Raw genomic sequence first — 19,414 nt, 5'->3', positions numbered from 1 at the left:
CAATCTTCACAAAGCTATCCTGCTTATTTTCTGTTCCCGCTTTCTGGTTTCTGTTGATCTTGAATGTCTCTTTGGGAACGCATTTAAATATTGTTGGAGAAAGTTGTATTTGTCTGGCTCATTACAACCTCCCTGGGACCTAAACAGAAAAGTAACATGAACCACAGTTACAAACTTAAAGTCTCAAAACATGTTCCAAGAGAACAGAGTTTTTACTTATCATATTTCTGAATCAAACTGTCTGTGTTTTGTTTTTTTAAGTAATACAAGCAAACAAGGCAAACGATACAAAATGTATAGAATTCTGTAGCATAGGTGGAACGGCACCTTTAAGACTCAATTTATAGCCTATATCAAAGTCCCACAAATACTTGGCAAGCGTCCCAACACCCTAATAAACTGGTAAAATAATTGTGAGTGGAGCACAATAAACAGCTGGCATATGGGCACAAATGGTAGTGAATAGAGAACATCCCTCCAGGCATTTACAGACAAAAGCATGTTTCTCATTCAATCTGCAGCAAGTGGTTATTTTTCCAACATCAATGTATAATTCATCAGACTTAATGCTACTTAACAAACGTTTATTCAACAATAAAACACCAATGACGTCTAATAGGCAGCAGGGTTTCCACTTCTATGTCAAATTTTACAAGCTTTTAAACAATGTCTACCAGACCTTTAATTTAACCAAATCTTGCTGCAAAGACTTAGATCTTAATCAGCCGTTGGTCTCATCTTAGATTCAGGAGCAATGTGCCTATCCCATCAACTATCATAACCCTCATTCTACTGCTCATTCTGAATCCACCCCCCAAAAAATAGAAAATTATATTTTTCAATGCATCTATTGTGCCCCGATGTTATGAATGATAGATATTTGTATGATTGACCTTTAAATCTCTTGCGTAGGGTTTGACCTTGCTGTGGACCATGTTGTTGAGATGAACTGTGCTTGGCGGTGACTGACTGGCCTTGGGAATCTGCAATCCGCCTTTACTTTGATCTGCAAAAATCAAAAGAGATTTTCATAAAGAATGGCAAAATTCCACCCTACACTGCATAATGCATTCTTTACACCACACCACTAGGTGATATTATATTAAACTGTTAGCAAAGTGCCCCAAAAAAGAAGAGTTAAGACAAAAGGATGGAGTATCGGGTGAGGTTGTAAAGCGGGTAAAAAATTAGGAACTAAAGCGGTTTTGTTGGTTGAACAATAGCTGCTTTTAGTGAATTCCTGAAAGTCCTTTGATTAAGGAACCCTATAGAGAGGTCCAGAGGATGTGGAATTATGGACCATCACAAGTGGTGGGATTTAGAGATAGTAATGGTTGAAGATATTTGGAACATTTTCTTCCAATGAGACTTGCTTCCCACTACCCTTCGCTCTGTTCGCCAAGATGAGTGGCTTCCTGAAGACTTGTTTGGCATACACTTTTGGTTAAAAATGCTGAGCGTATACCTATTTCCTTAAGGACCACCACTGGAATGGTGCTGGGAATATGGCTGATGTTGCTGGGCCTCACAAAAGTCTTCAACCTAAATCCAATGGAAGTTGCAATGGGATGAGTGATGTTGTTATGCTTGTGTAGGCTTTGAGGCTTCACCTTCGGGAGCTGAAACAAATTGTCGGTTATGAAATCATAATGAAGAGCTAATCATCTCACATAGTATATTATTTTATCAGAGTGTTATAGTTCAAAGAGTAGGTGGAAATCACCATTAAAGGATGATACATGCAAGAGAAATTGTTACCTCTGCACGGATGGCTTCAAATGAACGCGACCTTTGGTTGTTATACTTTCTTTCAATGATTTTCTCGCTCATTACCCCTTTTTTTGATTTGAGTGGAAAAAGATCCTTCTTAAAGTCATTTCTTGTTGGAAGTTCTAAGGACTGTCTCTCATTTTTTTTCCTTAAGGGGCTATGAAAACATTTAGACTGAACATCCTTTGGCTCCAGAGCATGCAGTGGTTTAAGGCTGCTTGTATTTTCTTGGAAGAACGAGGACTCTTGACCAAGAACCCTTGAGCGTCTTCTAGCTGCTACTAGAGAAATGCTCTTGGTTCCAATAGCTATTTCATCAGGTTCAGCAACCAACGGAGGGAATGATATGGAGTCTCTTCTCTCAGTATGCAGATGATTGCTGGAAATCGGGTTTCGCGTGTTTGAGTTCTGTTAAGAATCAATTCTTTAAGTTATGGAACAATAATTTTCTAAAACAGTGATGTACAAAGCATGCAGTTTACACACAAATGCTTCACTGACCTGCCGTATTGGTGTTCTTGCTGGATGTAAGATGGTAGGAGTCAGACTGGAATTCTCCCGTGTTTGAATCAAATTGGGAGTAGATTTGGATGTTTTACTGTCGCTGTGGTAAGAAATATTTACAGTTGAGCGGCGCTTCACCCGGAGTCTCCGGGAGAAACCCAGACAGTTCCCAGGTATGGTTATAATACATTAATGTACCAGAACTGTCTTTCGTATAATGTTTATTTTTTCATTTATCACTTTAAAAAATGAGACAGAAAAGAGAATTACAGAAACTCTATAAAACTCATTAAATAATACATCTTTCCTTCAAAAAAGTAGTCCAACATTTTCACAATGTGAGCTGTATACTACTGAGAAGTATCATCTGCTGGAGCTTATCGCTATTTAGCTAATGATACTATAAAGTACAAAATATAGGCTTGAAGTATGCGCGGTTGGAGACTCACAAAACCCTTTGAAGGTCGCATCTGGTTCACAGGCCTTCAGATGGAAAGAATTGTTTTTTCATTATACGTAAGACTACAATTCCAACTTTTTTAGTGAATGATTACCTGCCTGATTCACACACAATCGGTGGAAGATCAACTTTTGCTCGGGAATGAACATTTTTCCTACCGTCGGATACCACTTTTTGAAGTTGCTCAATATCTAAGTGGACACACGACTTTCCAAGCCCCTGGAGGTCCTTCTTGTTTTCCGTGGGTTCATTCTACAAAGTATCACATGAATACACATTACAGGATATTAAAAATACATACATCCAAAAAGCTGATAGTGTCATGTTATTGATGCTGGGCTTCTCAAACACCCTACTCTTCTAATGACCTCAAAAAACTTCACCCAATGTGAAGAGCCACCACGCTACTTATGGCCCCATGAGTATTGCTCCTTTATGACTTCCGACATTCTAAATGTAGCTAAAGTATTTGGTCTTGAAAATTGTAACTACTCCACTCATCCGTAAAATAATGTTGGTTTTGCAGGTACATCCCAACAGGTAAAAAAAGGAACTAGACAAACAGACAGATAAAGTGTATCTATGCGTAAAGAAAATTTTCCCATCAAAACCAGACAATGGCAATTAAATTAAGTACAGGTAATAGTGATCACTTTAGGCATAGAGAATATTTTTTTAAGATTATTTTTGCTTTTTCCACCAGATACAAAAAAACCTCTTTCCTGATATTGATGAACTTGACTACTTTTTTAAACTAATTACCTATTTCATATTTGCTGTGTTGAAACAGCTGACTGTAGAACATGTAATTGGAGTGAATATACCATATGCAAACAATTTTCTGTCGCCAGTTGTCACTGTTTTAAAAGGCTCCCTCTGTGATGTAGTTTGCTTGGCTTTTACTCCACTGGGAAAATGACATGCAATTTGTTGTTGTAATAGGTTAGCTAGAACACCGTGTATGTAATGTTTTTTTTTTCTCCCTCGGACAAAACAGATATGACATCGAATCTGCATGATACACGATTTCAAAAGAGTTGAGAGCAGCTATACTGACCGACGAGGATATTAAGGTCTATGTTAATGGTTCATGGAACCTTCTCTGATTGCTGCTCAAGCAGACGTTCTAGATATAGAAGGATGGGAAAACATATATTTTCAGGAGACTAAACCATCATATTTAAAATTATAAATCAGCTTTTTAGAAAAGCCAACGGGTACCTAGTGGTCTAGCATTGGAGAAGGAAGAGCAGAGCCTCCAACAACTACTCAAATCTATTTTCTTCTGCTTCGCGTGGCTTGGCATACAAGTTACTTGTTACAAGGTAAACCTCCACTTGACAGCTACCCGAAACACTTAAGGCATTTGTTGGCCCTGTCTGTCCCTGTTTTGCATAAAAGTAGCAATAAATTATAAAGTTGGGGATTCGATGAAGGATGCACGTGGAGATTCGCCGTAGGGAGAGTGCAGGCACCAGGTTTTCATGTCATAACCCAGTACCTGAATCCCTATCAACATGTAGACAATAGGATGCACGTAAAGTGAGGTCTGTAGTTTGAAGTTAATGGCTGTGGACCCTTCTAGTAGTACTAGGAATACCTGCCTCAAGGCAACCCCTCCAGGGGTGGTGGTGGGCTAAGGTTCGGTGGTAGTGGTTGCAAAAATATTTCAGACCCAGCTTCCCTTACCACTCATATGAAAACACATTTAGGAAATAATTTCTGTATGACACTGGATCATTATAAAGGCACATACCCCAAGTGTACTTGATAAGACAGAATGAAGCTGCTGTAGCCGATTTAAAGTTCCTTCCTCAAGTTCCTTGGAGTACACCCGGTAAAGCTTTTCTACACAGTCTGGAACATGAAGCTTATTGTCTGCAACAGAATAAAAGAACAATGCCTTTCATCATATAAAGAATATTTAAAGTGATGCTAGGCCTTTCAATATTATTTTCACCCACCCCGCTTTTATCACCCCATGCACCTTCTATCAGCGCCCGTTGGCATTGAATGATTTCTTCACAGAGAGCGCGGTGCTGTTGGTAACGCAGGATCACAAAGTCCTTCTGATAAAGGAGGTTCTCCTTGCACAAGGACTTGGCCTGCAACTCAGTGTTCCCAACTTCCAGCTCGTGAACTCTGCAAAGCAACTTCAGGACCTCTTGCTGATCCCCGCTAGTGATCTGCTTCGGAAGTAGCTGCTCCAGTTGAGACGCTTTGAGTTTTGTCTCTGCTAACCGCTTTTCCAGGTCAGCCTGTATGGGAAAAACTCAGAAATCCTGACCTCATAACGGATAGCCTTAGAAATAGCTGAGGTCATATAATCTGCATTATAATAATATTTTATCTAGAACATAGTCCAATACCTTTCAGAATACTTATCAGAAAATCATCCTAGTGCTTAGGACATGGAAGCTCAGACCAACCTTAAGGGCGGCAGTTTTCCTCTGTTCCGCAAGGAGCATGTTAATTTCTTCTCTGGCCACCATGACTTCATGGGGTTCGGGAGAATCAGCTTCTTCTTCCTCTTCTTCTGTGTCCATGTCATCAGCCACCTTGTTCCTGAACTTCTCTTGAAGTTTGGAAGCACGTCGGGCTTTATCCTGTTCCCAGCTGTGGCAGAGGAAATAATTCCTTACACTGTACCTCTAAGCTTCTCATGACTTCTTGCTAAGTCAATATATACTCCCCCCTTGTAAATTTTGCCTCATATGTCTATTTTAATATGTTCTACCATATGCCCTGTCTCTCCTCCATTTTCCTGATGACAAAATGTATTAATTATTTGTTTAAAGAAAAGTATAATTCTTGAGTTTCTTTGGAACTTACTCTGCAATAGTAACGAGGTGTCTGGAGGTATCAATATGCAGTTCTATGTTGGAGTTTTCCAGCTGCATGAGGCTGCGTCTCATCTCCATCTGATCTTCAAACGCACTGACGAGCTGTTGTCGGAGGTTTTTCATCTCATTGGACTGGAATGAGCAACAGATCTGCTCAGATTCCTCTATGGAAGGCAGAAAAGATACATTGTCACTGAATCTGTAAATGAAGGAAGAAATAATGCCTATGGCTTATTAAGGCACCGGTTCCATCTGAATGGTTTTCGTTCAGTTTCTTTCTCTTCGTTGATGACAAATGGAAGCAAGACCTACCCCAAGACCTCCATCTCTCCATGACATTTAAAGCAGAAGCACAGAAAACGATCCATGTGCGGAACTATAACACCAAGAACCGTTACAATAGCGAAGTGCACATAAAACAGAAATTACTTGTCTGCAACCCATTGACAGCCAAGGCCAACCACGTGTTTTTCTTTTTGTATAATGGGTTTAAAAAATACCTTGCACATTTTCGCTGTCGGCACCGTTTGGTTTCTGTTCTTTTTCGTGCTGCTTCACTGTCTCTTTCAGGCGCTCGATTTCCTTGTGGAGTTCGGCAATGATGCTGTTGTACTGAGCTATGTGGTAGGAGACATTCTGTAGATTTCTTTTTACCTAATGGGGACAAACAAACCATTGGAAAGACATTTTTTTCATTAATTAAAACTTAGTCTGTTCATCTGGATTAGGCGTCAATCCAGTAAAGCCATTTTCAGTTTTGTTTCAAAGAGGTAAAATAGTTCCTTCCCTATTCATAATGGTTCTGGATTGGTTTTGGTCTGGATTGGTTTTGGTCAATCCAGTAAAACCATTTTCAGTTTTTATCTGAAAGAGGTGAAATAGTTCCTTCTCTATTCATAAAGGTTCTGGATTTGGTTTTGGTCTGGGGGTCACAGTGGGTCTGGGAAGAGCCTAAGGCATACAGAGGGCACATGCTGCCTTCGTTGGGGTATTGAGAGACGGAGGATTTGCTGGGAGGACCCTTGGCTGTGAGTTCCTGGCCTGTGGCATTAGGCCGTTGAGGTTTTAGGGACCTCAGAGGGCTCTCCTTCAACTCTTCAACTGCTTTTCTGTGTTGGACCTATAAGGGGCATCACTTTCAAGATTTAGGGTATTATTTATATATATAGGTCCGAGAACTGATTAGGGTCTGAGTCAGGAAAAATAGTAAGACTGGATGGGTTGAATGGATATTATCTGCTGGCAAATTCCATGTTTCTATGTTTCTGTATTAATGGTCTCACCCTTGTTTTAATGTTCTTTGCTCTGTATGCGTAGATGAGGGTCGTGCGAGATTCCTCAAATGAAGTACTAGCCGGGCTTATGTGCGCAATCATGACCGTTCTACTGTTCCCACCTAATGCGTCCTGTGAAACAAAAGGTCTTGGTTATGTTTCATTCCATCAGTGCTCGGAGCACAAACATTGAGAGACCTATTTCAACCTACTTTCAATTACAAAACCACTGTGGTTTTAATTGACAAGCCATTCTAGGATTCTAGGCTTTGGTCCTGAGTGCAGCACAGCTAAGTGAACACTTCATTTTCTTAAGTGGAGTTAAGTACCAAAATAATAGCGCTGGGATTTGAGATAGAGATAGAGTCAATAACCAGAACAGAGATTAACATGTTTAGTTCTCGAATTGCATGAGTAGCGTAACATCTGCCTTTCTGGAGGTTATTCATTGTGAATTTCAGATGTGGTAAGGTGAAATGGATTTTATCCCTGAAACAAAGGTCACGCTGGACCTATGTACATAACGCTTCCAATTCAAGTATGCATTAAAGAGCCAACTCCTCTTGCTTGAGAAATTGGTTAGTTTAATTGATGAAATTAAATGTTTCACCTTGAGCTCCTCTTGCAAATCTTACATATTTTATAGTCTCATTTTATATTTTATTTTATAGTCTCATTAGATACGCAATGGAGTCTTGAATAGAAGGCAACACCTTTTATTGGGGCAAGTGGCCATTACATACAAAAAAATCAGATTAGCGTAAGCGTTCGGGCCATAAGAAATCTCTCCTTTAACTTGTTAACTGTTTTTCGGTGCTGGACCTATAAATGGCATGACCTCTAAGAATTAGACAGGTGTGGGGTATGGATTAGGAAAACGGGTGACATTTAACCATATTGAACTTTAATAGGACCCATAAACAATGTTCTGCGGGATGTACACAATGGGAAGCCTGGACAGATGATACAATGTGACATACTTTTAATAACCGCGTGAGTTTGCTGTCTCGGAAGTTGACGTGATGATTTCGCCCGCTCCCTTTTTCACTTAGGGCTGTGATGCAGTTTCCCAAGGCCAAAAGGGAGCGGTTAATGTGAGCTCCTTCTTTCATTCTCTTCTCATGGTTCTGAGTGACCTGGTTGGAGACAGGGAAAGCATTATGATTCTATTGTTTCTTTAAGGATCAGAAGCTCTATAGACGTTCAGTGGTCTTCAATCATGATAACTATATTGTTGGGGCCAGTCAAAGACCATGGGGGATTACAGATCTAATGTATGACTGCAGTGTATGGAACCGTCAATACCAATTGCATTTATGACCTCTACAAGAGAATTAGAGGAAGTTATGGTTATATGGGATGATGAGTCCTGCTCCAGTTATAACTCCTAATACAAGCAGAGACGTTGACACTGACAGAGGCAAAAGAGAATGAATCGGTCATCAGCCATTTACAACCATTGCCTCAATTACATTGTTTCGCCAAAATGTTCTTAAGAATGTATAGCCTGGCTAATACTCATAGCGATACACTGTTTCCTCTTGTGTGCTATAATTCTGATAGAGTTATACCTGGGATGCTCTTTCGGAGCCTGCAAGGTCTATCATGAACAGTTTGCCTATTCGGACTTCTTCGTTTGTGTTCTTCGCTCTGCTTTTCTGTCTCACGGTGACCTGGAGAACTGCATGAGACCGGGAAGATGTCTTGTTGGCAGCTGTTGGCTCTTGAGTGCGTTGCTTGTTTCCTTTTCTCAGCAACTGCATTATCTACCAAAAAAATCCTTTTGCAATAAGTGTATAAAGACTTTTGTCTCAAGACATTAAACTGTCAAAACATTTAATGGGCTGGATTATATTTAAAGAGCACCTAGTTATAAGGATAACCAGTAAGAGAAAGAGGTAGACGATGGATGATGCAAGGTCTACATGGGTTGAATATGCCCTATTTACTAAGTTGTGGGACAGAGATATGGTTCATTTGTTTGCTTAAACTCAGAGCCTCGACAACAGTGCAAATGGGCAGGATGCTTTAGAACATTACAACAAGAAAGGTTAATTTTTTTAACTTCTGGGTGAGAGAAAGTGACTTTAACTATATAAGACCCCAGGAATCCAATAAAGTACAGAATGTCTGATTAAAACATGATATGTCCTCTTTGTTTTTACATAGGTGGATCTCACCGTCCAACTCTCCACAATTGTATCCATTTAGGCTTCTAGACAAATCTTAAATTTAAGAGGTAGAGTAATAACCCCAATCAGATTATGTGGCATATACCTCATTAGCATTACTGGTAGAAAACTCTGTTATTCCCGCAATCTGGATAACACCTTTGGCATCTTCTCGGAGTTCCAGAACTCCCGAAGAAGGGTTTAAGAGGTCACGTATTATATCATTGTAGATCTGCAAGTTTGAAGAGAGAGGTACAAAGCTATTCGTATAAACAGAGTATTTTTATGAAAATTGGTCAGCAAAACATCAAGGAACTAGGCAGCAGGCTGACCTTGACTGGATTTCCAAACCAGTTGCACCTGGATACATAGTTAAAAAAAAAAAAACAATCAAAAGGCAGAGATCTGAGCAAGATATATAAAAATTCCATAAAGAGGTTCACCTCCAGATAGGACATGGACACGGTATAATCCATACTGTCACTAGTGCCTTCAATGGCTTTGAAGAGGTCATTCAGTGTTCGGATGTATATCCCAGGGTCACAGTCCATCCCTAGCATAGTGTATGTTTTACCGGTACCTGAAGAGAATCAGAAGGCAAAGATAAGAAGGAAATTGTTTAAGAAGAAATGATAAAAGGTGTTAAAAATATTTTTTTTTACAATATTGAGTTTTCCCTTTTAAAATACTCCCACTTTAATTCATGTGAATATATTCTAAAACTGTAGACAATAGAGGCTTATTGGATGTTTAAATACAGATCACATCTGAAAAAAGAATAAAGTAGAATAAAACCAAGCAAATCCAACATTTCAGGAGGACTTTAGCATGGTGTCCCCAAAGAAGTGGCCTTGGTGGCGTCGCTTACTATGTTAACATTGATTAGAACTTTGGTTCCAAACCGGGGTAGTTTTATATGCATGGTTTATATACAGGCCATGTGGAATAAATTGAGGTCTATAGGCATTTACTTAAAGGTCCACCACAAGTCCTATTCTTGTATACTCATCGCCAAATTAAAATACATAATAGACCAGTACCTGTTGAGCCATATGCAAACACAGTAGCATTGTAGCCAGAAATCACTCCTTCAATCAGGTTTTTGATTGTTGATATATACACCTCTTCCTAAAAAATAAAACTTATTTGAAACAATTTCAATAAAATTTGCTAAAAATAAAAAAAAAGCACTTTAGCGTTTAATTAGAGTTTATGAACTCTAAGGACATCTCTATCCTACATCAACTTTGTCAAAGGCAGTTTGATGACATAGGCTGTTTCAAGGGAGCCTTTGGATTCTGATCACTTATCTATCCATAGGTTAAAGCCCATGGACCAACCCCTGGTAGGGTTTTGACATCATCAGGATCTATCTTAGAATAATCAGGACATGACTGAAAACTGGACGTTCACCATAAACCACAAGGTACATGGTCTCAGTGGGTTAAAGTCAAGACTCACTGCTGACAGCTTTGCAGTCACAGCCGTAGGAGCCAATTCTCAGTTTTGTCAGTTTTGACTGTTTTATATACTATTAGGGCATTTTCAAATATTTCAGTTTAGTATTTATTCGCACCATCAAGAAACGGGAAACTTCACCTGCGTTGCTTCCATATCGAAGACCGTGTCAAATATAAAGGTCTTTTCTCGTGATCTATTGGTGCGAAGAACATCATCGGGACCTTCTGTTGGGTCCATTAGCACGACCATCTGTAGAAGAATGTGAGGAACATTATACTGAGAATTATATGTGCTATAAAAAGGCACCATGAGAGACCTACAGAAGTGCTGGAAGCCCAAGCAAACGGAAAATGGAAAGGGTATGGGGCAAGAGTGGTTGTCTAGGTAGCAGCTTATGGTGATTTTGGCCTTGAGTAGAGCCAACAGCCCTTTCTTCCTACGGTTTCTTCACCCACATCCCATCTATACTGTTATTAGATGCGTACATTTTCTTGTAACATATGTGATCCATTTTGAATCCACACCCGTTCTCTGGTATTTTACTATATCGCTGTAGTTTTGATCTCGGCTTCCGTTGCTACAGAATTTAGAATGTTCTATTAGTAAATATTATTGTAGCTGTAACACATTCACTGGAATATTCAGAGGCTTTCCACTATATATTTCTTACCTGCTCTCCAACTTTTTGTGCTATGATGGTGGCGTCCTTGTCTATTTCGGTCTCATTCATCGGCCGAACACGTAGAGCGACCTACAGAACATTACTGTTAAAACATGGTTTGAGACGTTGACTCTCCTAGAAATGTTTCTGGCCAGTTTAGACAATAGGCTTGTGATGTGTTCAGGCCTGGACTGGCCATCTGGCACATCGAGCGAATGCCTAGTGGGCCTTGGGCCGAGAGAGCCACACACCCACCCAGTCTGCCCCTCTAGGGGCTGCAGCATGCGGCTGGATCTGCCCGGCTGCACGCTTCATGAGCATAAAGACGTAGCATGTGGCCACACATATTTATGTCATTAGATGGCCGCTGGCCTTAAAGTGCCAGGGCCACCTCGTCATCGTCAGTCCAGTCCTGGATGTGTTTTAGGATCTCATATCTATATGACACATGCTTGGCCCCATGAATGCGTTGTGTCCTACGGTACCCTAACGAAACTTAGTCACTAGAACCAACCTCAGACATGCATTTGGTTATAAAGGTAGAAAAGAACTTCTTGGTGGGGCTCCCCATCAGCTCGATACCCCTTCAATTGAATTGTTTTAAGAGATATCCAACAACGTAATCATTTTGCATGACATTGCTAAGGAAACTACCTTCTCTATCAACAAATGCTACGTTACTTGAAAAAAAGTCACTAATTAAGTCCCTCAAGCCTTAGCGAATGACAAGCTTATCGTAGATTGATATACGTTAATGATTCCAGGTACTTACGGTGAACTGGTGGAAACGATACTTCCTGCTATGGTCGTTCATGTTTTTCAAGTCCGGGCCAAGTTCACCGTCGTAGTTATCGGGTTAAAATAGCTGGAAATTTTAGTTGCGCTGACATATAGGACAGGACGACAAATCACCTGGAAATACAACAGCGATTGCGACAAAAAATTCCCTGTTGGTTTGAATTCCCTTGAAATAATTACATCAGCTCAGAGAAAACCAACTCTGTATGGGAAGATAAGAAAGGGCTGGGATATACGATGAGCGTGTGATCACTGATGTCAACAGGGATTTGTTTCCATATTTCCCTAAAACGAGAATTAAAAATGTAGCAAAATAAAATACTGAGAGCAAATAATTTCTCTTTATGACCCTTTTTTTTTAATTATGTAAAAAATAGATAGAATATGGAAAATATTTATTTTATTTTTTTATGTTTCTTTCCATTTGCTTTACTGTTCCCTAAAAATATAACAATTGTGTATTTCTTGTTAAAAGTTTGCCGAAGAACTAAAAAAAAAAATAAAAAAAAGTGAAACTATATAGCAATGACCAAAAATCGATACATTTCTGCCTTTTTAGCACTGCATGCATAAGGTACAAAACACGTATATAATGGACTGGAAATTTGCCTTAATTTCCCATGAATCAAAAGCAAAATGAGAAAAAAAAAATATTCTTATTGATTTGCTTGTCGGGTAGGGTTCTCGGCTCTCTTAATAATTAGGGTGGCCATTGGGGGAAAGCTGTGATGGGACGTGGGACAGAAAGCGGTGGAGACGTCACCCTCCACCCATATTATTGAAAGTTGGCTGTAGCACATGCGCAATACCCGTCCTGCCGCGTTAATAATAAGTTTCATGGGCTTACCTGGGAACTCTTAAGGGTTGGAGGTGCCTCAGGTATATCTTTACATAATGACAAGTCAAAGTTTCCATGACGACAAGTATTAGAACCATTTGGCAACTCACTACATAGAAAATTCCCACTGGGCTGTTAAAGGGTTAATATATAGGTTCCCAGGTACGTCCGTATGCTTGTCTATATGTATGTTTTTATTTCTATTGCTTAACATTATTACTAGAGGAAAACCAATGGTTTTTTTTTTGTTATTCCCTATAGAGGCCATCATTGTCATGACACCGGTGTAGTTGCCATGGTAACTGAAGCTCAGAAAATACCAGCTGCACCACCTTCTAGGAAGCGTAGTTTTAAGGAACCGATGGAGGCATTCGCAGGAGATGTCAAGAAACATTCTGTATAAAAATAAAATAAGAAACGAAGCGGAATCGTTTTTTTTTTTCTTTTAGTCTGTAAAATATTGGTCACATAGAAACCCCGGAGTCATCTTCTGTGATGAGTTTACGACAGCCTTGATTGATATTCCGAACAGGCTACGCGATTATAGAAGGATAAAGCAAGTCTTTTTACGTCTAATTAATGAACTTCGGAGCTTTGACTGGGTCCTCCAGGTTACCCACCTGTCCTCCGTGTGAATCGGCACAAACTTTAGCTCAGCTCCTTCCCCCAATCTCTTTCACACCCGTTAAAACTATTTGATTTAAGAAAATCCAGATGGACATTTTCGCATATGTTTGGGGTCACTTTTCTAGCTGTAACATAATTGCAAAAGGGGTTTCTAAGGATCCATTGGCCTTTTAAAACCTAACCTTTTATCAGCATATACATGGCGTAGAAGCACAGTGGTGATGGGAGGGATAAAGGGGCTTCATTTAATGAAGATATTCCATTAAAAAAACAAAAAAAAAACCAACAGTTTTTAGCTACAAGTCGTTCGCAACATTAACGTCCGCACAGTATTTCTGATCCATTTCATGTTATTTTAATGGACAAAATTTGCTTTTCTTTTAAAAACAAGGGACAAGTGCCCCCAAACTCTTGAATGGCAGCGACATGAACAATGTGTGTGCGTGTGTGTCTACGTATGTATATACAATAGTGTAGGTAGGGAGAAAACCATTACAGACGTCACTGCCGATATCACACAAGCGGCTCCCTCTCCTGGATACTTGACTTTGTCAGAAACAGCAGCAATTGTACTTCATTACGGGCCGTCTTTCCTGAACTTCCACCACCAAAGATACTTACAGGGTCCCCCCACCTTAAAAAAAAATGCTCCTCCAGTGGATACAAAGTAACATTACCCCATTCTAAATAGATTTTTAGTAAAACGATTGCCTCGGCTCCCCTTTTGAATTACCACCATTATGGAGAAGGCCAAGGTTAGACCGCTGAAGACCAAGACCTTCTCCTTACCAACCCTATATCTCCAACTTTTGCCCCCTCTTGATTATAAATATTTTAACACATTTTTTTTATTTATTTTTTTTAATACCTTAAAACTGTTACTAAGGAAAGAAAGACACTTTTTTTTTTTTTAAATATATGTTTACTTTAAATTCCATCTTAATCCCACAAAGTCGCAATCTGAATGGAGGAGGATACAGTCCACTGTAGTGCTGGATCAGGACGCCGAAATGCACGTTAACAATATTTCTCTTTTTACCAAGTGTTCGCCAGTCAGAACAGTTGACTGTCCATTCTGTGTGGAAGCAGAAAAAGCCCCTCGTAAGCCAAACCGACGTGCATCGAGCTTGGGAAGGCCAATTTAAGATGTAGCGGACTGGCCGATCGATTAACAGCGACAGCATAGATCTCATGGTTCTTATTTCACTGACGGTATTTCGAAAGAGAGTATTATGTTAAAAAGCCGTGCCCTTTGGGAAAAATCTTCCAGCGAAGATTAAAAAAAAGGCACAACTTTAGAAAGGAGACGTGTATTGTCCATTCAAGGTCGCAGGTGAAGGAGTAAAACAGAACCTTGGAGACCTGGTATAAAAGATGTCACTTCTTGATAGGATGGTGCTGAAAACATGAAAAAAAAACAACAAAGTAAATGTTAGAAATTATTCGCATATTAAAAACACTCGTCACGCTGGGGCAAATAAAGCACAAATCTACAACATTTCTATAGAAAGCCCTCGTTGACCGTTTTCTACAGACGTTCCCCTGGATTGAAACAAAGATCCGTCTGTGCGAGTCTTTTAATAATCACTTTCATCTGGTAGATACCTCCAGGTTGGTCTTTGGCTACCGACATCTTGTTCGTAATAAACCTTCAGGGTCTAATGTACACATTTAAAGCCCTGCAGCTTCTTCCCAGATTACCAGAACTTTAAATCAATAACGTATCGGACAAATATATAAATTATATATCTATCTATCTATCTATATATCGAAACCCAATTAACCAACCTGTTGTAGCGGACTACTCCTCCAGAGGGAAAATTTCTTCAGTTACAAAGAACTCAATTGTCTCTTCCTCCCAGTCATCTATGTTGCTGTCCAGCTCATCCGTGTCCACACCTAGCAAGGATACAATAATTAGAATTTCCAAATACATTTGTTAAGCAGCTTTAATGCATGAAAAGCATCACACAGGAACGGTCAGCTTCACACGAGCAGTAGAAATATTTAAAACAGGCTCCTATTTAGTGATCAATCCAAGCTTTTTTCTCATAAAATTTCCACTTTGACGACCACGGGGCAGATTTACCTCCTCTGAGCTCCAGACGAGCGGATTTCTGTTCTTGGTAGAGCTTCTGCGCCATTTCTCGGTAGCTTCTGTACTCTTCCATCATAGTTCTTCTACGATCAACAAGTTCCTTGAAAACGAATAATCACAGACGATTACAATCTGCAGAGAAAAGCTGTTCTTTGCCGTTTTTCAGTCCATGAAATACCAATTTACCTTTGAGGCCTTGGACTGACTTAAACGATCCTTCTGTTCAAAGATCTTGGAGTATTTCTTCAGGTCCTTTTTAATTTGCTGTAACAGACAAGGAATTGTAGTTATCGCCATCCACATGGGGAAGAGATGACTATGCACCAGTTAACTAGACACATGCGCTATAACCAACAAATACCACCCACCTTTATTTCATCCTGGCTGAGCAGAGTTGGTGGTCTTGGCCTCCAGAGAAGTTGGCAAAACCTGTCTTTGCTGTTCTTCTGAAGAAGACGGCCTTGGAATGTCCACAACCAATACGCATTATCCACCTGGAGAGAGGGTTTCATGTTAAACAATAGGAAATTCTCTCCAAAGATACTTCTACCTAAAGATGTCCACGTAGTTTTTTACGACTCAAGACAAATCTTGACAGCCTCTCCTGAAACACTTACTTTGTGGCTCCACCAGGATACAGAGGTGACTACATAGCGGCCTGTCGGATCCCACTCCACATCGGAGGCTGTGTAATGCTCGGCAATGTTCATTATTGTGCAATCTGATGTGTCAACAAAGGCCAAAGCTCCATTCATGCTGGAAAACATGGAGGCTTTGATTTAGTAACAAAGTTGGTGTTTTATGGGCTTCACGCTTACGGTTTGAATATTGTAAACTCTTATTCAGGTTCCTAAAAGCAGCAGGAACCAAAAACTCACCTTCTCAGACCAGCCAGGACCAAGAACTGCCCTTGTGGACTCCAAAAGATTGTGTTGGCCTGCTGCTTGTCATACATTTCTGGTTGAGGGAAAAAAAAAAAAAAAAAAGGTACAATTATTTTAGAAACTTACAAGGTGATTGTAGACAACAGCAAACCGATGAAGGATTCTGAACATACTTATCAACTCAATCTTCCCGTTGTTTTTGACATGGTAGAAAGAAACGGATATTCTGGGGACTTCACCGTGCAGCACGGCAAACTTGCTTCCGTTCGGCTCCCAAGCAAAGGCAATGATACCATCTATCAAAATAAATGAAGACTATTCATGCAAAGAAAGAGCAGGTACTTTAGCCTCAATAACCTGTATAATGAATAACTTCATAACACAAACATACTCTGTTGGTGGGAGCTACAACGCCACCAAATCACAAGCTAAAAATAATTGTCACAGAGGACGCCATCAAGACACTTGCCTTTCATTTCCACCACATCAACCGGGACCTGCTTTTCTCTCATTCTGAAGATCTCAAAGTTAGTTACTACACCCTGGTGTAAAGAAAATGAGTTAGCCAAGTTTTTGCGACACACAATTAACTAAATCGTAACCGCATCCCAAAAGCATCGCTGCAGTAGTTTTTCACCTGCGTTCCTTTTGGTGTCCTGTCGACCTTGACACACAGGTAGTCACCGTTCTTCTGCCAGTGGAGCTTGCAGTCAACCACGTTAAACAGATTCCTAACCCTGATCTCTTGTCTGGATGGCAGCTGCATTAAAGTCACCCTGGCTGGGATGTCTTTGTCTTCAGGTACCCAGAATGCTATGATGTTACCACCAGGAGACCAAGAGAAGTCCCTTAGAAAATAAGACACGAAATATAAATATATACACATTTATTTAGAGGGGATGCATAAAAAAAAACTATAAAAAAAAAAAAACACAACTTACTTTATTCCGCTGATCTTCAAACTCTTTTTATCCAACAGACCCATAGACTAGAAGATTAAAAAAAAAAAAAAGAAAAGCTTTGTTAGGACGTTAATCTTGTTATGGGTCAGAGAAGCAAACCGAGAATGTCGGCATCTTACATTCCTTGCGCAACGTTTGCATATGAACACATGAATGGGTTTTTTTGGTTGTTAATGTCACAAAAGGAACTCTGCTAGGTCACTAAAGTAAGCAAATTGGGAACAAGTCAACTCATTGATGCAAGACTTAATACTCACTGGTGTTTCATAAATACTAAGTGTATCCGTAGTCATTCTGGCAAAGAATTTGCCGTCATGGCTCCATCTGGAACAAAGAAATGCAGGTTAACCCGTTGGCGTGCGAGATCAAACAGCAAGGAAGTTTTACTTTAGCGTAGTACCATTTGTTGAAATGATATTACATACTTGAATATAGGCCAGTGAGCGGAGCTCTCACAATGGAAACCTCTCTTCTTCTGTCCTGTAAGGGTGTCCCAGATAATGATGGCTTGGGGGTCATCTTTGGTGTCCATGAGGGGGCTAAATGTAACCAGGTACCTACAGGACAAGAAGATAGATATGAAAGGTCCTCTTGAGACTTAGAAACATCAGGAGAACAGAAAAGCCGGTGAACATGGAACGGAAAGAAACACACAAGGTAGTGTGCCCTCTGGTGGAAAACTGTGCATTTACAAGCAAAGGCAAGCAACAGTGTACAGACGCCCATTAACACACGGCACACACCTTTCACATGGAGAGAAGTCAATGAGTTGTACCCCCTGGTGGCTGAATCTCTGGATTTGCTTGAACTTTTCTCCTCCCCAGAGAGCAATACCCCTCTGGTGAAACGTGGCCAGGTAAGTACCGCGTGGAGACCAACGAACATATGTCTCAGTCCAACGCTAAAAATGACAATAACAGAAATAAATAAACTTAAAATGAAGCACATCATTTGCTACCCAAATCTTTAGGAAACAGGTGAATTACAGGATATTCCCGTTTGAAAGCTTCCTTAGTAAACAGCATGGAGGCCGTATACATGTTCATCCTTCCACAACAGAAGCAATATGGAATCACACGGTTTAATTAAACACCAGTGATTCTGATGACGTTTACTTACAGCTCTCTCCTCGACGGGAACGGGCTCCTTGACATCAGTCCAGAAGATGGTGGTGCGATCTCCCGATTCGTAAATAACGCTGAACTGGTCTCTGCAGTCCGGATCCTCAAGCCACGATCGTAGGTTCCCCTGACAAACACAAGAAAGAAAAAAGTACCATCATTACTGGTTTTCTGAAGCCATCTCTACGGGTGGTCCTATTGCCCTCTCTCTAAAATAAAAGTTTGGTACACTTACAAAGTCTTTAAACGGTTGCTTCTCTGGGACATCCCATTCATCACAGATCACCATGTACCTGCAAGCAAAATGTAACGGTGGATCAATATTACGAGCGCATCCCTCGTGTGATTACGCACGATTGCCACGCCAGCAGAATGTACTCACTTATCAAAATCGGTGAAGAGGTTGACGCGGAACGTGTGCTGCTTGTCTAATTTGTAGCCATCGGCACCTTTCACGGCTTCCTGCGCCTGAGATGGTAGCGCGTACTCAAGAAATATATACCTAGAAAGAGGAGGGGAGAATAATGTGATTTAGTCCCGAGATGATCTCAATGAATTTGTGTTCAAGCCCCTCTTGTCATTAGGACACCTTTGGCTTCAGAGTCACACAGCGGAAAGTTTAAAACATACCCTTTAGTAGTCCCTTCTGTATTGGGATAGAATTCATTTGTAATTTTTCCAAACTTAGAAAAGATCTTATTGATAACGTTCTTGAGTTTCTCCAGTCGGTCGGGTCCAACCTGCGGCACGTTATCCACCACAACCACAGAGTCTATGCCGTCGGCTTCTTGAGGACGGTCTGCCAAGATATCTCCAAGCAGCTCTGGGGGGAGAAAATTGATTTTTTTTTTTTCTAGTTACAACATTTCTCTCCACGTGAACGAACTTGCTCAACCAAGTGTCTGCCTGTTCTAGGTTCTACATCAGTGGCCTCCATCCCCA

General features: G+C 40.3%; 2 protein-coding genes across 2 annotated transcripts; both read right to left on the bottom strand.

The window, feature by feature from the left end:
* Positions 1-863: 863 nt before the first annotated feature.
* Positions 864-11,228, bottom strand: LOC149283545 (kinesin-like protein KIF19). The gene is made up of 18 exons (XM_089497481.1): positions 11,154-11,228; positions 10,622-10,732; positions 10,063-10,150; positions 9,466-9,602; positions 9,129-9,254; positions 8,423-8,617; positions 7,832-7,987; positions 6,861-6,983; positions 6,078-6,231; positions 5,567-5,741; positions 5,164-5,350; positions 4,722-4,992; positions 4,491-4,612; positions 2,829-2,986; positions 2,272-2,419; positions 1,759-2,178; positions 1,466-1,619; positions 864-1,006 (listed from the first exon to the last, which is right to left on the bottom strand). Exons 1-18 carry the CDS (start codon positions 11,211-11,213, stop codon positions 864-866), a joined length of 2,928 nt encoding a protein of 975 aa, XP_089353607.1. The 5' UTR covers positions 11,214-11,228.
* Positions 11,229-14,719: 3,491 nt separating this feature from the next.
* Positions 14,720-18,765, bottom strand: LOC149283544 (eukaryotic translation initiation factor 3 subunit B). Its single transcript, XM_089497416.1, has 16 exons — positions 18,708-18,765; positions 18,471-18,599; positions 18,095-18,252; positions 17,777-17,908; positions 17,609-17,675; positions 17,331-17,377; positions 17,027-17,237; positions 16,859-16,931; positions 16,563-16,685; positions 16,384-16,462; positions 16,123-16,261; positions 15,874-15,999; positions 15,692-15,769; positions 15,497-15,605; positions 15,196-15,306; positions 14,720-14,805 (listed from the first exon to the last, which is right to left on the bottom strand). Exons 1-15 carry the CDS (start codon positions 18,759-18,761, stop codon positions 15,209-15,211), a joined length of 1,623 nt encoding a protein of 540 aa, XP_089353542.1. The 5' UTR covers positions 18,762-18,765; the 3' UTR covers positions 14,720-14,805; positions 15,196-15,208.
* Between the last annotated feature and the right edge of the window lie 649 nt (positions 18,766-19,414).

This window comes from Sceloporus occidentalis, unplaced genomic scaffold, assembly GCF_023333645.1.
Source record: "Sceloporus occidentalis isolate IW3139 unplaced genomic scaffold, rSceOcc1.0.p SCAF_103, whole genome shotgun sequence".
Lineage (NCBI taxonomy): Eukaryota > Metazoa > Chordata > Lepidosauria > Squamata > Phrynosomatidae > Sceloporus > Sceloporus occidentalis.
The sequence above is the reverse complement of the archived record's forward strand: the minus strand, read 5'-3'. Positions and strand labels throughout refer to the sequence as shown.

Excerpts from the sequence above, each read along its gene's own strand:
- LOC149283545 (XM_089497481.1), bottom strand. The coding sequence starts at position 11,213 with ATGAATGAGACCGAAATAGACAAGGACGCCACCATCATAGCACAAAAA. Across the intron at positions 9,255-9,465 it reads TGTCCATGTCCTATCTGGAG|ATCTACAATGATATAATACG; the intron begins GTGAACCTCTTT and ends TCAAACTTGCAG. Across the intron at positions 5,351-5,566 it reads CACCTCGTTACTATTGCAGA|CTGGGAACAGGATAAAGCCC; the intron begins GTAAGTTCCAAA and ends CCTCTGCCACAG.
- LOC149283544 (XM_089497416.1), bottom strand. The coding sequence starts at position 18,761 with ATGGTGATCTGTGATGAATGGGATGTCCCAGAGAAGCAACCGTTTAAA. Across the intron at positions 17,909-18,094 it reads GACTTCTCTCCATGTGAAAG|GTACCTGGTTACATTTAGCC; the intron begins GTGTGTGCCGTG and ends CTTGTCCTGTAG. Across the intron at positions 15,606-15,691 it reads GTCAGTCCAAGGCCTCAAAG|GAACTTGTTGATCGTAGAAG; the intron begins GTAAATTGGTAT and ends TTCGTTTTCAAG.